The sequence below is a fragment of the Eublepharis macularius genome, chromosome 3 (assembly GCF_028583425.1).
Source record: "Eublepharis macularius isolate TG4126 chromosome 3, MPM_Emac_v1.0, whole genome shotgun sequence".
Taxonomy (NCBI): domain Eukaryota; kingdom Metazoa; phylum Chordata; class Lepidosauria; order Squamata; family Eublepharidae; genus Eublepharis; species Eublepharis macularius.
In genome coordinates this window covers 3,625,244-3,640,775 of record NC_072792.1, presented here as the reverse complement: position 1 = coordinate 3,640,775, position 15,532 = coordinate 3,625,244, and the positions used below count along the sequence as shown (strand labels likewise).

The following is a 15,532-nucleotide window of genomic DNA, read 5'->3' as shown; positions in this document are numbered from 1 at the left end:
GAAGTGTTCTTGGCCCCCTCACCCTCTATGTTGAGGAGGAAGCTGAAGACGGTGTTATTTAGAATGGCTTTTGCTTAGCCGCTTTTCACAGTATTGGTGTTTTTAACTGTGTTCTTGTTCTTGTTTGTTTCTGTTTCATATTGAGCTCCTTTAAGGTGGAAAGGCAGCTAATACGTGTTTTAAATAAACAGAATAAATCAAATACTCCTGAAAGAACAGACTCAACTTTTGGATGTACTTCTTGGTCTGGTTCACCTCTGTATTTCCAACTACAGAAATTAAATTAATTTAGCAAAACTAGGGAGAATGTTTTGCCCCTAGCTGCTGCTTTCTGAATAGCTGCTGTGCTTATCTTGCATAGATTTGACTTGAAAAAGAAATGTAACTCTTGCATTTTATGGCCTTTTGACTCTACTGTTGACGATTTTTCTTTGTACCTCTTTATATATGGATATGGACCTCAATTTTAAAAGCAGCTCAATTGTGCTGTAAACATGTTAACTCAGAGTCCTGGAAATTATAACAGGTGTTGATTAATGGGTGACAAAACGGACTACCACGGCTACCCCCGCGGAACGTGGTCTGTGGTACCTGCTGCATGCCTTGTAGCGTCTGCCTCAGGAACTGGAGCTGCTGGTCCTTCGTGAGACTCTCTTCTGTTCGGAAGAGCTGCCCCTTTTCTTGTTTCAGGAGTTCCACCTCATTTCGGTAGGCATCCAGTTGCCATCGGAGACTGTCGTTCTCTTCCTTAAGGGCATAAGCTTGAGCAGCTAGAGCTAAGGGAAAGAAAACGCGCTGGTAATTGAGAGGCACTCTAGGCTGGTGATCCACACCCTAGGCTGAGCTTCCAAACAGACAATGGACTAACTAGTTTAAAATTGCTTGCTTTCTGACCTCGCAGTGCCCAGCATGGAATTAGGTTTTTTAAAGTTCAGACATCATACCATCCCCAAACTGGTCTAAACCTCTGTGGTGGACAGGATTAATTCCAGTTCCGCCTTTCCTGAGAAACAGCCAATGAGAAGTGGTGGAGTGCTGGGCTAGTGACAGCTGAAAGTCTGTTGGAAGTGGAATTAAGGCAGTTACTGACGGAGAAGGCTTTGAAGTTAAATTAGCAGAATTAGCAGAATAAATAGCATGACCCAGGCCAGTGATGGATGTTGCACACGCCTCCTGAATCAGGTAAATGAGCTCTGGGCAGCTGCTGACATAATCTGAAGACAAAACCCCCCCCTCTTAACTCTAAAACAAGTCAGCCTATTGGAGCTGTTACACATATTATGTTGAAGCTTGCTCCAGCCAATTGGAGCTGCTGTAGCACAGAGGTTAAGTGGTTTGCCTGTGAATCAGCACTCTACAGGGCAGAATCCCACTACTGCCATGAGCTCATTAGGTGGCCTTGAGTAAGCCACACCTCTCAGCCCCAGCTCCCCAGGTGTATTGTGGGAATTATAATAACGCTAACTTATTCACTACTCTGAGTGGGGCATTAATCTGTCTAGAAGAGTGGTATATAAGTATAATAATTATTATTACTAGTAACAAAGCCCATTGTGGGAAAAAATACAAAGGGGAGGGCGGGCAGGCAGGCATTGCCTCCTCCTCCATGACTGATCCTGGCTGGGTGAAGGGGGGGCAGGCATTGCCACCTGCTCTGCTCCTGATCCTGGCTGGGTGAAGAGGGGTTGGACATTGCCTCCTGCTCCACACCTGATCCCAGCTGGGTGATGGTGGGGGCGGGCATTGCCACCTGCTCCGCTCCTGATCCTGGCCGGGTAAAAGCAGAGGGTGGCATTGCTCCTAATTCCAACTGGGTGAAGAGGGGTTGGTCATTGCCTCCTGCTCCACACCTGATCCTAGCTGGGTGAAGGCGGTAGGCAGGCATTGCCACCTGCTCCACTCCTGATCCTAGCTGGGTGATGGTGGGGGTGGGCATTGCCACCTGCTCTGCTCCTGATCCCAGTTGGGTTAAGGTGGGGAGTGGGCATTGCCACCTGCTCCACTCCTGATCCCAGCTGGTTGATGGTGGGGGGAGGCGTTGCCACCTGCTCTGCTCCTGATTCCAGTTGGGGTGAAGGTGGGGAATGGGCATTGCCACCTGCTCCGCTCCTGATCCCAGATGGATGGGGGGGGCAGGCATTGCCACTTGCTCCACTCCTGATCCGAGCTGGGTGAGGGGGTGCAGGCATTGCCACCTGCTCCACTCCTGATCCCAGCTGGGTGAAGGCAGGGGGTGGGCATTGCTGCCTGCTCCGTGCCTGACCCCCGCTTGGGCTTCCCGCCACAGCACTCTCTCTGGAGGGACGGGCTGTCTTGTCTGGGCTTCCCTCCACGGCAGTGCCCTCTGGAGGCGCACCAGGGTAAGATGTGAGTTGTCTGGAATATAGTAGGATTATTATATCAGTGGAATGCATTACAAGAACTGCAGAGCAGCTTAACCACAGTTAACTTAGATCAGAGCAAAATGTCAAATGATACACAGCACATCCCTGATTCTACTCAGATTACTACTTCAGTAGGAAAAATATAGCGCGTGAAGAGTGCCAGGGCTTTGTCCCTTTTCGCTTCTTTCCTTCCAGCTGCAGCTCTTCTAGCTGGCTTTTCCAAAGAAAGGCCTTTCTCATGCTAATACCCACATAAGAATTTTAAAAAGAAAGAAATCAACACCACATTATAAAATTAATCTTCAAATTCCCCACAGAAGTTTATCATATTTATTTCTCAGGTAAATGAAAGGAAATGAGGTTCTTGGCTGATGAAGAATTTTGCTCCTGCAATAACAATCAGCAGGTATTCTGAGCTCCAACTTAACACTTCTTTGTCCTTAAAAAAAGATCCCACGGCCTAGCTATGGCTCAACGGCAAATTGCTTCCCTCAGTGCCCTGGCATCGATTCAGTCCAGCTGAAATGGCTGAAAATAATATAGTGACCTTGAACCTTTTAAAAACTGATCAGTCAAGGGTGCAAGAGGTAACATCTGAATGAACATTCATGAATACAGGATAAAATTTAAACTAGCTTGTTTTTGCCTAACAAGTTTGAACAAAAGTGTTTCTCAAAATAACAGCAATAACATTCAATTTTTGTATCATCCTTCAGGACAACCTAATGCCCCCTCAGAGCGGTTTACAAAGTATGTTATTGTTATCCCCACAGCAACCACCCTGTGAGGTGGGTGAGGCTGAGAGAGCTCTGAGAGAGCTGTGAGTCACCCAAGGTCACCCAGCTGGCTTCAAGGGGAGGAGTGGGGAATCAAACCCAGTTCTCCAGATGAGAGTCTGCCACTCTTAATAACTGTATCAAACTGGCTCACTGGTTCATAATTTCTATTCGCTAGGAAGCCTTCACAGGGCTTCTTCCTCTATCTGGTTAAGTTCAGGCCAAGCTACCGTGCCTCTGTGCATATGCCCCAAGTATGTTAGGAATATTTTTTCTCCCACTTGGCAGGTAAATATAGCTTTCTTGAAGCTTCAAAACTGCTAAAAGTTTATTCAAACATTTCTAAATTCTAATGAAAAGATTTGAGATCAGAGATGAGTCTAAACATACTGTTTACAGTTTGCATATACCAAGGTTATTACTGAAGTTATTTCAGATTTGCAGATAACAATAATAAAACAGGGATATTGTTAAGTACAAAATGAGCATTAAAAATCACAAACACATTACTGCAATCTATGAAAATCCTCACGTGCAGTTCCATAGATGAAAATACAAACTGATCTCTCTCTCTCTCTCTCTCTCTCTCTCTCTCTCTCTCTCTCTCTCTCTCTCACACACACACACACACACACACACACACACACACACACAAAGGTCTCTGCTACATATCGCTGGGCTTGTTTTGAATCCTTCAAACCCTTCTTCAGACTCCAAGGCTTGTTGTCAGAGGACCATCTCATTAATGAAAGAGGAAACCAACTGTCTGAAGGATCCAAAATGAGTCTTGAGCCCAACTCATGGCGGAGACATTTCATACTGATACGCATTTCATATTTATATATATTTATTAATGATCATCATGAGTTTCTATATTCTTCCACATAGGTACACATGAGGATTTTTGGAGACTGCAAGGATATACTGGGGATTTTTACACTCATATTTAGAGTCCTTTCTGTTTACACATTTGGTATGTACATTAAGTATAATTTCCCGTCCCTCATTTATGTTACTGATAAAGCACAACAAAGTTATATGGCCACAATCTAGGGAAAAGTTCGAGTAAACGTTCGCTACAACTTTCTTTTCTTGAAACTGTTGACTGATAACTTTTGTTTTCAGTTCTAATACATTTTTCATCTTGCCCTGGGCATTCAGAGCAGCACACCTGGTCATGATGACTCTGGTAAATAAATTAGGCTGAGAGAACGCGTCTGGCCAGTCCTGGAAGCCAGGGAGCTTCATGGCGGCGCAGATATTTGGAGCCAGGCCTTCCCAGCTCTACACTGACCTGTGAGCCACAACATCACACTGACTCTCATCCTCATACCTTAGACAAGCCCTTCTGAGCATATGCAAAATTGGTTTCCCCCGAGGGGGATGACACTATTTATTATTAAAAATATAATTAAGAGAGAAGCCCCACCTCCAGGGTTATAATGTACAAAGAAAAGACCAGGAGGAACAGAGCGCGCCAAGAGACGGGGCTTCTTGATTCTGAGGGGATCAGAAGACGGCTTGCTCTGTGGCCCAGGAAGGGGCTGCTGCTTGAGAAACACCCATTCGAAACCTTGCTGGATGTTCAGGGAGGGTTCTGTGAATCGCGGCCTCCCTTTATAACCCCATGATTCAGCAGCAGAAACACTGAATCCATCAGTATCAACGTCGCTTGTGATTCAATTGAATATTTATACTGGGGCAGGACCCAGATGTCTAGGCCATTTCAAGCACTAGAACTTCATCCGTCATGGCTTCTCTACAAAGAAGATGAAATCTGAGATGTTTCCATAAAGATTGTTTATCAGCCTTAGGTTATGTTTAGACAGAGAAAATGCAAATGCTTGGAAAAATGTTGGCACTACAGAAGTATTACTACATTAGTTGCACTGAAAGACACTTAAGTCATTTCCTTGTGAAGCCTCCATTTGGCCCCTTTTCAATTCGGAACGGCAGTTTTATTATCATAACTGATGGCAGGTGTTTGTGGAGAAATCGATTAGTATGCAGAGATGGAAATTACATTTCGCAAATGAATTGCATAGTCTGCAGTGTAGGCTGAAATTTGTGTAGCAAAATGCAGGAAGCTATAAAAATCATACCAGCGACATTATTTAAAGACATTATTTGAGTACAATATGGATAGGAAAGAGAAATGTTGTCTCTATTTCAAAGCGGCTCCCCTAGTCTTTCAGAAAAAAACTTTCCCTTTCCCTTTGGTGACAGCAAGGCCTATTTAGCTTAGCAAGTATGAGGTAAAATATACTGTTTATTCTGGGGCTGTAATGAAATCACACTGTTATGAAGCAGCTGGAATTAAATTCAGAACCTCAACCAATTTTATGAACATTTGTAACTGAGGCCACATTATGAATTCATATTACCAATTGTATAATTTTTGTACTCAGCATTATTAGTCCTTTCACTGTCATTTGGCAGGTGAAATACAGCTGAATTTATAGGCAGTATGGATTTTAAATGACACCTGAATATACTTCAGGAAAAAACCCATTTCCCCATGCAAAAAAGGAAAGTTAGATGCTAGAACTTTTTCCCCTCATCAGATGGCCAAATCAGGAATTTAAGCTGAGCGTCATGTCCATGGACTTCAGTGGGACACACATTTCTGAGTGTAACTTCTCTCCCTACTTCCCATTTGAGGTGAAATTCTCTGAGTTTGCACCATTCAGGTCTGGAACCTACATCCCAAATTTCAAACAGAGAGGAGAAAGCATTCCCACAGGCAGTTAAAATTCTTACTTGCAAAGAGAGGCATGAATTGGCATGCGAGCGAGCGTGCTCCCCGTTCCCAGGGTTCTAAACACGAATTCCCTGACATAACCTCACTTTGCTCCATTTTAAAAGCATTTTTTTCTGCCTGGTTGAACCATCTGACAGGGCTGCTCTTCTCAACTTTTTAGTTTTCAGTTTAGAGGACTCATTTTTTGTAAGAAGCGTACTATTGTGTGATTTCCTCCATTTGAAATGGTACCCATAAAAGAAGTGATGAGTGATGGAGTAGGATCTGGGCAGCCTAGGTTTGATTGCCCACTCCGCCCTGGAAACTCACCGGATGCCCTTGGGCCAGTCACACACTCTCAGCCTAATCTACCACACAGGGCTGTTGTGAGGAAAATTGGAGGAGAGGAGAATGATGTAAGTCACCTTGTGTCACTATTGGGGAGAAGGTGGAGTATAAATGAAAAAGGTAAAAAGTAAAAAAGTACAGTGTAGATTTGCAACCCCACTAAGGGCTCACAAACACAATTTACCTTCTATATACACACACCAACACACTGTATCACCACCATTCATGGTTATCTCCCTACATGTTCAACCTCTATGCAGAGCACATCATAAGGACAGCTGGATTAGATTTAGAAGACAGTGGAGTGAAAGTTGGTGGAAGGAACATCAACAGTTTGAAATATACAGATGGCAGGATGTTACTGGCAAAAACCAGCAAAGACTTAAAACAACTACTGATGAAGGTTAAAGGAGAAAGTGCTGAACACCAAGAAGACAAAAGTAATCACTCCTGAGGAATTACACTGTTTTAAAGTTGACAATGACAAAACAGAAATGGTTCAAGATTTCCTATTCCTTGGCTCAATCATCAACCAAAAGGAAGACTGCAATGAAGAAATCAGAAGAAGATTGAGACTCAGAAGAGCAGCTGTGAGGGAGCTAGAAAAGATCCTTAAGGATGTCTCTCTGGGAACCAAGCTCAAGATAATCCAAACTATGTTATTCCCCATTACTATGCATGGATGTGAATCTTGGACAGTGAAGAAAGCTGACGGGAAGAAAATTAATCCATTGGAATGTGGTGCTCAGTGGGCAAGCACAAGTTTTCATGGGCATATTTGCTTCTGTGAACCATGGAAGTTCCATGTATACATCCCACGCAACTGAAAGCATGGCAAAACCCACACAGATGGAAAGAGTTGTATGCGCACTGGGTAGAAACCAGTGAGGCTAAACCAGAGGACAATAATTTTCTCAAAATGTCTTACATCAACAGTGGAAGACGTTACCTAGATGCTACCCTCCCAGCACAGAGACAGTAAAGGTTTGAAGGCAGGTCTGAAAGAGCTTCTGCCACAGATGTTTTAGATACTCTTGGGATTTCTTCCGGCTCCTAATATTCCATGATTTGATGGAGGCCTAAATATATCATGACTAAGGTAATTATTTTAGGTTTTATATGACAACTATCTCCTTGTTTCAGTTAAGCTTTATTGCCTCACAGGCAATATAACTCAAGTGTTTTATGTTGCTAAACCTTTTTGAGGGCCCCATGGCGGAAAAGCAGCCCATACATTTAAACATGAATAATAAAACATAATGTGCTATGGTGAATAAAATGGAGTTACTGTCAAAAGTAATATAAGTTCATTCTTGGCAGAATATTTGTCTGAAGTTACAGTAAAGTTACCTCAAAATAAACAGTTTTGAAAAACATGCAATAGTTCTTCTATGAAAAATTGACCTTCACAAATAATGGAGAAAAATATGTTTTAAGTTAAGCAAAATGTAAACAGACATGGCTGACATTCTGGGAGGTCTCCAGGCCCCACCTAGAGGTTGGCAACCCTACCTTTTGTAAGCCTGTACTGGGAAAAGGGTTTGGGGCCTAGGACCTAGGTCTGATTAATAGACTGCAGATACATAGATAGACCAGACTAGCAGATAACTGAGCTGTACCTACGGTTGTGCTAATTTGCATGTTTAGCAATGGCTGATGGGACATGTGTATAAAAAAGAGTTCACCATGACCTGGAGAGGTGATATAATACAGGACTGGGCCAGCTGAAAAGACTAGAGAGGAGGGGAGCTGCTGCTGCTGCTGCTGCTGCTGCTTGGAAGGCCAAGCTTGTTTCTAAGTTTAGGAGCTAAGAACACCATAGCGCTGAGCTCTTCTCCTGGAAGAGCTGCAGTAGTTGGGTAGAGTAGAAAAACCAAGAGCAGGAATTGCTGGCAGCTGAACTTGTTGACTGTCTGAGACCAGCACACTGGCACAGAACTGCCCCACTTCGTCTTGCTAGGAGAAAAGGGGAACGGCTCCTAGGGCAACAAGCAAGCCCCAGGATCCAGACAGCATCTTCGCAAGAAGAGTCCTGCTGTGGCAAGAGTCCTGCTGGATATTCGGGACGCTGTTCCAGTCTGGCCAAATCCACAGAACTGTCTGCACACTTTATCAAGGGGTTGTGAGGAGGACTCTGCTCTGGGGTCACTGGTTACTGATCCAGTATTGAGAACTTTGGGAATGTTTTCGTAGTTGTGTTTAAATAAATTGCAGTTATATTTTGAATTGGTAAACATATCTCTGGACATTGAACCTGGCCCTTGGGACTCTGGGGCTTACCTTTGTTTCCCAATCCCTGGAACAGGCTCTGAAGTAGGATTAGAGATCTGGCTGAAACCCAGCAGATGGCTCCCTGCCCCCTTTCAAAACGATCATCCTGTTGCACAGCGTCTCCGAGATCATTGAAAGGGTTTCCCCCCCTTAATCCTTCATCCTTGAATATTCCTTCACAAAGCTCTTGGCTCCTCCCTCGCCAAATCGCTGAGGACTGTGTCGTGTGCCCCGTCAACCAGCCTCCACTCTCCGGGTGTCTTTCCATTTCCAAGCCCCCAACCTTTCGTGCCTTCTTCCTTTCCTCTGTCCTCCCTCTCCTACATCCAAATATTGTAGCGAGCATTGCAACTTCCCCAAATCAAAAACATTGGAATCAAGCAAATAAATGAGTGCCACTCTCTGGCTGTAACTCTTAGAAAGGGCATAATTGTTGTGCGTTCTTGAATGAAATCAATTCTATTAAAGCCTAGTCTGGCCCACAACTCACAATTACTTTGCCCACAGAATTTGGTAAATTCCATGTAATGTAAAACCAGCACACAAACCAGGATGTTTGCAATCCTAACTTTATTTTATATTGGTCCCCTTCTGGGGGTCAACACTGTTCATATAGCATTCGTTCCAGGATCATGCCCGTGTCTTTTGTTGTCCACGTCCACCCACTTAGAGGACAAGTTACAAGACCTTTTAAAAATGACTTAAGCACAGCCTATTGACCAATGCTCCCTGAGCCAAGGAGAACCTTTGATGGGCAGAATGGGATGGATCTGAAAAAGGGCTTTGGGGGTGGGGGTGGTACCGTCTGGTTCTGAGTACCAGGGCCATTTGGGGGGCTCTCCTGAGTCGTGAGGGGGGAATTGATAGAAATTGGTGCAATCTTGTATATGAGTAATGGCACCATTTTTTTTACAAAACGACAACAGCGCTTGCCTGGAGGACAGAGTGTGGGGTGATATCCTGGGATTGGAGGGGACCTTGAAAGAACATGACACAAGAAACAACATCATTTAAAACCCACCCTTTTGGAAGTCTGCATGAAGCAGCATTTTCAGATGACAGCATTTTCAGAGAGCTGGAAATGGTTTCACGGCAGTCATAGTATACATTCTTACCCCACTTTCCCATCTACTGTTGAAGATATTTCAAAAGTATGTGACACCATTTCAAATCAGTGAGGCAAAATTAATGTGGACATCTGTCACAGCCGTGTGGTCTTCCACAGGAGGGCAAACAGCTCCTTTCCCAGACCACTGCTGTTTGGAGAAACAGAGCAAGGGGTGGGGCTGCCAACTCTGATTTGGGAAATTACTGGGGGGGGGGCACTGCTGGGGGGATTGAAATTGGGAAGGGGAAGAGGTTCAGCGGGGATGCGACTTCATAGAGCCCACTCTCCAAAGCTGCCGTTTCCTCCGGTGGAACCAGTCTTGGTAGTCTGTCATTCTGGGAGAAACTCCAGGGCCCACATTGAGGCTGGGGTTGGTAACCCTGGCAGTGGGAACAGGCTCAGGGGGCTCCTGGAATAGAGAAAGGACGCACAAGGGACAGGAGAGAACGGGCAAGGAATGTAGGAGTCTGAGCGGGAGGGAAGAAAGTCCAGTGCAGTTTGTTGCTCCCCTGCGGCAGAAGGCCCTGGCTGTCCCTCCTCTACATTCTGTGCCTGTTTTGGCCTCCTTCCCACTGCCAGCCCCCGCCTCCTCAGCCCCTGCCCCTTGCCCCCCGCTTCTCCTCTCTGTTTGACTCCTCAGCCCACCTGCTCCCTCACTTCTCCACCGTCCTTTCCAGTGACTGCAGCATCCAGCCCCATCTAGTTTTTGGGTCTAGGTGAGATTTTTCTTGTTGTGGTCCTTGGCTATATCTGAGGATGATGGAACCTGAATCCTGAGCAGGGCTTTTTTTCCGGGAAAAGAGGTGGTGGAACTCAGTGGGTTGCCCTCGGAGAAAATGGTCACATGGCCGGTGGCCCCGCCCCCTGATCTCCAGGAAGAGGGGAGTTGAGATTGCCCTCCGCGCTGCCGAGATCAGGGGGCGGGGCCACCGGCCATGTGACCATTTTCAAGAGGTTCCGGAACTCCGTTCCACCGCGTTCCTGCTGAAAAAAAGCCCTGGTGATGCGGCATCCAGGCCAGGAGAAGAGAACTGAATGTTCTTAAAAGACACGTGACAAGCCCTGAGCACTTCCGGCACCCTTACCACAGGCTGCTCACCTATGTTGTAAAGGACATACGTCCTGCTTGTTTTGGAACATGGTCAACTGCCCCAGAGCAACGTTTACTCATGTTTGGAGGTAACTGTCAGAGTTAGGGGCAGAAGACAGGGCTCATGTCCTCTTTAACAGTTGTGTAGAAAACGGAACTTGGGTCTGCCCTGTGTGCCCAAAGGCTACCCTCTTTATGATTACCCCGCCCCCTATACACTGTGTTCTAGAACCTGGGCATCTAATCTGCTCCGTTGGCAGCTACGTGAGCTTTGATAAATCCACATTAGATATTAAATTAATCTAATCAGCCTGAAAGACATCATGGGAGGCTGAACAAAGGGTTCTAAATTGGGGCGGGGTGGGAGAGAGAACGCTAAGCTTTTAAATAGTCCTTTACATCACCTGAAGACTTAAATGGGCTTCTGTGGAGTCTTCTAATAGTCTATCCAGTTAAGTAAATATGTATTGAGATTCTTTTTCAGAAAATTCTGCAATATAATCGATAGGTAGGGACTACTCCTGCAGTTTTTTGTTTCGGATGGGCTCAGGGGGCATTTCATAGAAAAAGAGCTGGAGGAACTCATTAGCATAACTCAATAGCATATGCCACACCCCCTTGCCATCACCGGAAGTGTGTCATTAGTATAACTGATTTGCCTATGCCACACCCCCTGATATCACCTATCCTGGCTGTTTTGGACCCAATCCTGGCCATTCAGGGCCGAAATTGGGCCCAAAATGGCAAAAAGAGGCTGAAAATGGCTGAAAAGGGGCCCAAAATGGTCAGGATCAGGCCGCTGCTGAGTGCGAGAGTGATCCACCACTCATCAGATGCCAGTTCCGGGCCGTTTCAGCCCCAATCCAGGCTGAAATGGGCCCAAAATGGCCAAGAGTCAGGTGGACGGGGCCACCTGACATGTGACCTCTTTGGGGAACTGCTGGAACTGTGTTCCAGTGCGTTCCCCCTCGAAATGAACCCTGATCCTGAGCATTGCGGGCTAGGCATGGATCCAAACTGCACCACACCGGCTCTCTGAGTTAATCTCAAACTGATCATAATAGGAATAACTATTTTTAAAAGATATTAAATATGGTCAGCAAGAGTATTTTTTTTAAAAAAAACACAAAGCATACCGCTTGTAATAAGGGCCGTTTTCACACTGCTTACCGGCCACGGAACATCGCACCAAGCTCCCGGAACGACAGCATCTTCCTGGTGCGATTTCGCACGAGAACGGCCATGGACCCGTTTCACTTCCCCATTGCACTTATGCAAAATCATTTTCTGGGATTCCTGATTCTAGACATTGTGCAGGTAGCAGAAGGAGGTGAGCGTGAGCTTCCAAATTACTTTCAGAATAATTTAAATCAGAACATGACAGATTAGTGTAAAAAGTGTAGGCAGTGTTGGCAGCCGAGGGGAGTAATGCTAATTAGATCCTGTGGCTACTTACACAGGCGCATGAGGGGGCTTCAGATTATTTTAAAGATTGTTATTCCCCACTGCTCCAGCCCATTGTCTGAGGACTTAAGTCTGGGAGTGATTTGAAGGAGAAAAGAGCAGCTTTACTGACTGACTCTCATGCACGAGAGAATAAGAGTAAAAGGGCTTGACGTCTGAGGGTATTCTGATGTGACATCTTCCAGTTTTACCCCTGGGAGAGGCTGACACATTCTGGTGTTGAATATCAAATAGCAGCACTCACACACACACACACACACACACACACAGAGGGTTGGTTACCTGGGCAGATCTGCGGGCCTGAAATCCCAATACTGAAATATTCATGTAACAGAAGGACATTATTCAGATTAAGACGCGACATAGTGATTGCCACCCACAAATATTAATGGATGTGCATTAGACTCTATGAAACGATTACCTGAAAAACAGTAAAATCACATTTATAATGGCACACCAGTGGAGTTAGCTGAAGCAGGTGTTGTCGGCAGAGAATGAGAAAATAGCCAAGGGGAAATGTTCAGAAGGTGATGGGCATAAATATTTATAGTGACAACCGGGATGACAGTGTATTATACAATAGCCGTCTCATGAAAGGACACAATGTCATAATGTCATGCAATGTGGTGTCAGAAGAGGCAATCCATCTACAGTGCCAAGATGAGTACTGCATAATATATACAACAACAGGTCAGAGATGTCCTTCGCAGCTACAAGTGCCATATAGACGAGGAGGGATGGCAAAGAGAAAAGGATTCAAGAATGCCTCCGACACATTCCAAAGTCCTGGGTAACCTTGTATTACAGATTGATATTGCTTTGAATTAAACGCTATTTCTGAGTCACATTTATTTTGAACTGCTAACCGTGCTGCTGCATAGAATGCTGAATATTATCATCACCTCTAATGGCCAATTCAAATCCGTATGTGAAGTTTAGCATTTCCACTTGCTCATTTGCAACCCTTGGCTCTATAGCATACATTTCCTAATCCGCTTCCATTCCACAGCTTCGCTTAAATCCTGCCCATGTCATCTGCGCAAGGTCAGATGTGTGGGCCATGCTCTGTGAGTCTTCCCCCCCCCTCTGAATTCTTGGTAATTTCTGTTAGTTTTGTGGGGAAAGGCCTACTTTGTACTTTGTTTATACTCTGAGATGCTTAAAACAGAGACTTGAGTTTCCTCAATCACTACAGTTGCTGATAGCTCTGCCGGACCCACTTGGCTGTAAATTGGCTGTTCTTAACATGTTTCTTTCCGACTATCACCTTGTATCAAGATTAGTTAACTTTAACTTCCGACTACTCCCTGATTAATTATTATGTATCCAGGGCTTTTTTTCAGCTGGAACGCGGTGGAACGGAGTTCCAGAATGTCTCGAAAATGGACACATGGCTGGTGGCCCCGCCCCCTGATCTCCGGACAAAGGGGAGTTTGATTGCCCCCCGCACCACTCCAGTGGCGTGGAGGGCAATCTCAACTCCCCTCTGTCCAGAGATCAGGGGGCGGGGCCACCAGCCATGTGTCCATTTTCACCAAGGGTGATTCAAACTTTTTAAAACTCCCCCCTTGTTCCAGCTGACCCAAAGTGATGTCATTGTGTGGTCCTGGGAGGCATGCGCATGTGCATGTGTTACCAGGGGCACTACCCGCCAAGAGTTGCCCCCTGTGCTGGCAACCCACTGAGTTCCACTACCTCTTTTCCCAGAAAAAAGCCCTGTATGTATCTGATTTATCCAACTTTTGCTTATCTGCTTGAACCTCTGACCTCTCATCATCCACTATGTCAGTTGATTTCTGATGGGATTCACACCTCAACTTTCACACCTCCTTTTGACCCTTTAAAACTTAAAAGATTCACACCAAACCTCTCTTCCTCAACTCCCCCTTGTTGTAATCTTCCCCATAAGAAGAATTCCCAGAATGATTTCCCTTCACGTGTCTAAAGAAGTAAGTTGCAACTCACAAAAGTTCACGTTGAAATTAATGTCATGGCTCTTTCCCTGTGTCTTAAAAATAGCACCCCACTTTCATGCGATTTCTGACATCACCATTTCCAAAATGCAGGCAGGCAGTTATGATTCCATTTTCGCGGTGCCACTACTTGCCTGTTTTGGAAACGGTGATGTGAGAAAATTGCACAAAAGAGCCGCCAGCAGTTCATGCATGGGGCGTTGTTTTTAAGATGTGGGGAAAGGGCCCTGGTATTAATTTCAATATGAGCTTTCGTGAGTCACAACTTTTCAACGCACTACAAAAGTTTTGAACTTAAAACAGTCTTTTCAGGTTGATCATCCCAGTCTAGCACAGGTAATGGCTTTGTGCAGACTCTCTGGCCTGTTGCTATTCAACAGCTCTGGTCTGGAGAGAAAAATGCTGGGGCCTCTATGCACAACAGAGAGAGAGAGATGCAGAAGCATCCAAGAAAAGACTCGGGTGGAATCCGAAGGGCAATTACAGGAGACAGAGAGAGTGCCAGGCTCAGGTGTGCCCCGCCTCTGCGAGTGTCTCCACTGTGGGGATGTTCACCAGCCGCCTGCCTGACTTCTGCTTCTCGGCCTTTGGGTCTGCTCCATCACTGTTGGCCCACTAGGCCCCTCTTGGTAGCTGGAATACTCCCTCTTGAAGGCCTCAGTATCAGAGTGATTGGGCCCTGGGTATTCCCCAGGTGCCCCTCTGCAACCCTGAGACGGTTGCTCTGCACTCCAGGACCAAACCTCCAGCCTCTGCACTCTCCTCCCAACTCTCCTTCAACCTCCTTCCTCCCTCCCCTGCTTGTGGGTGGACCTCCCTTTTATCCCCTCACCATTCCCAGGCACCACCTCCTAGCCCCACCCCCAACAACCAAGTTGCTGCCCTGGCTGCCCTAGGTAGCCACACCTGCGCCTGTTTTGCTCCCAGCATCTCCTGGCCCTTTCCCATCCCCTCTAGCCTGCTGCTGGTTTGCTGGGCTGTGGTTCTTCCCCTGCCTACCACTGGGTTGGGGTGCGGCCCTGGGCCGCCAGTGCTACCCGTGATCTGCTGCCTGTGGGTGGTAGCAAGGGCTGGCTGTCCCTACCTCCTGTGCTCTCTTCCTCCAGCTAGGCTGGGCTGCTCTAAGGGCTTGGCTGGGAAACTGGCGGGAGCTGCCTTCTAGCCTGCCTCCTGCTGACGAGGGCTTGTCAGCCCCGGGGCCCTCCTCAGCAGTCCAGTTCTCTGCTGGTGCCTTTGCTGCCTGTCTTCTCCTGGCTGCTGCTTGGTTCCTCCTTGTCGGGGGAGTGCTGAGGGTAGCAGGGCTGGGCGGTGGGGCTGCCATCCTGGGCTCCGGGGTGTGTGGCTCTGGGAGGGTTCCCAAGTCCGGCCTGGTCGCCAA

At 46.3% G+C, this 15,532-nt stretch overlaps 1 protein-coding gene across 4 annotated transcripts in view; it reads right to left on the bottom strand.

The window, feature by feature from the left end:
- ENOX1 (ecto-NOX disulfide-thiol exchanger 1) overlaps window positions 1-15,532 on the bottom strand; it is a 281,697-nt gene that overhangs the window by 60,742 nt on the left and 205,423 nt on the right. For all 4 annotated transcript variants that reach the window (XM_054973854.1, XM_054973857.1, XM_054973856.1 and 1 more), the window contains exon 10: window positions 592-776. In XM_054973854.1, coding sequence (XP_054829829.1) covers window positions 592-776 — 185 coding nt within the window. The remainder of the gene's footprint in view (window positions 1-591; window positions 777-15,532) is intronic.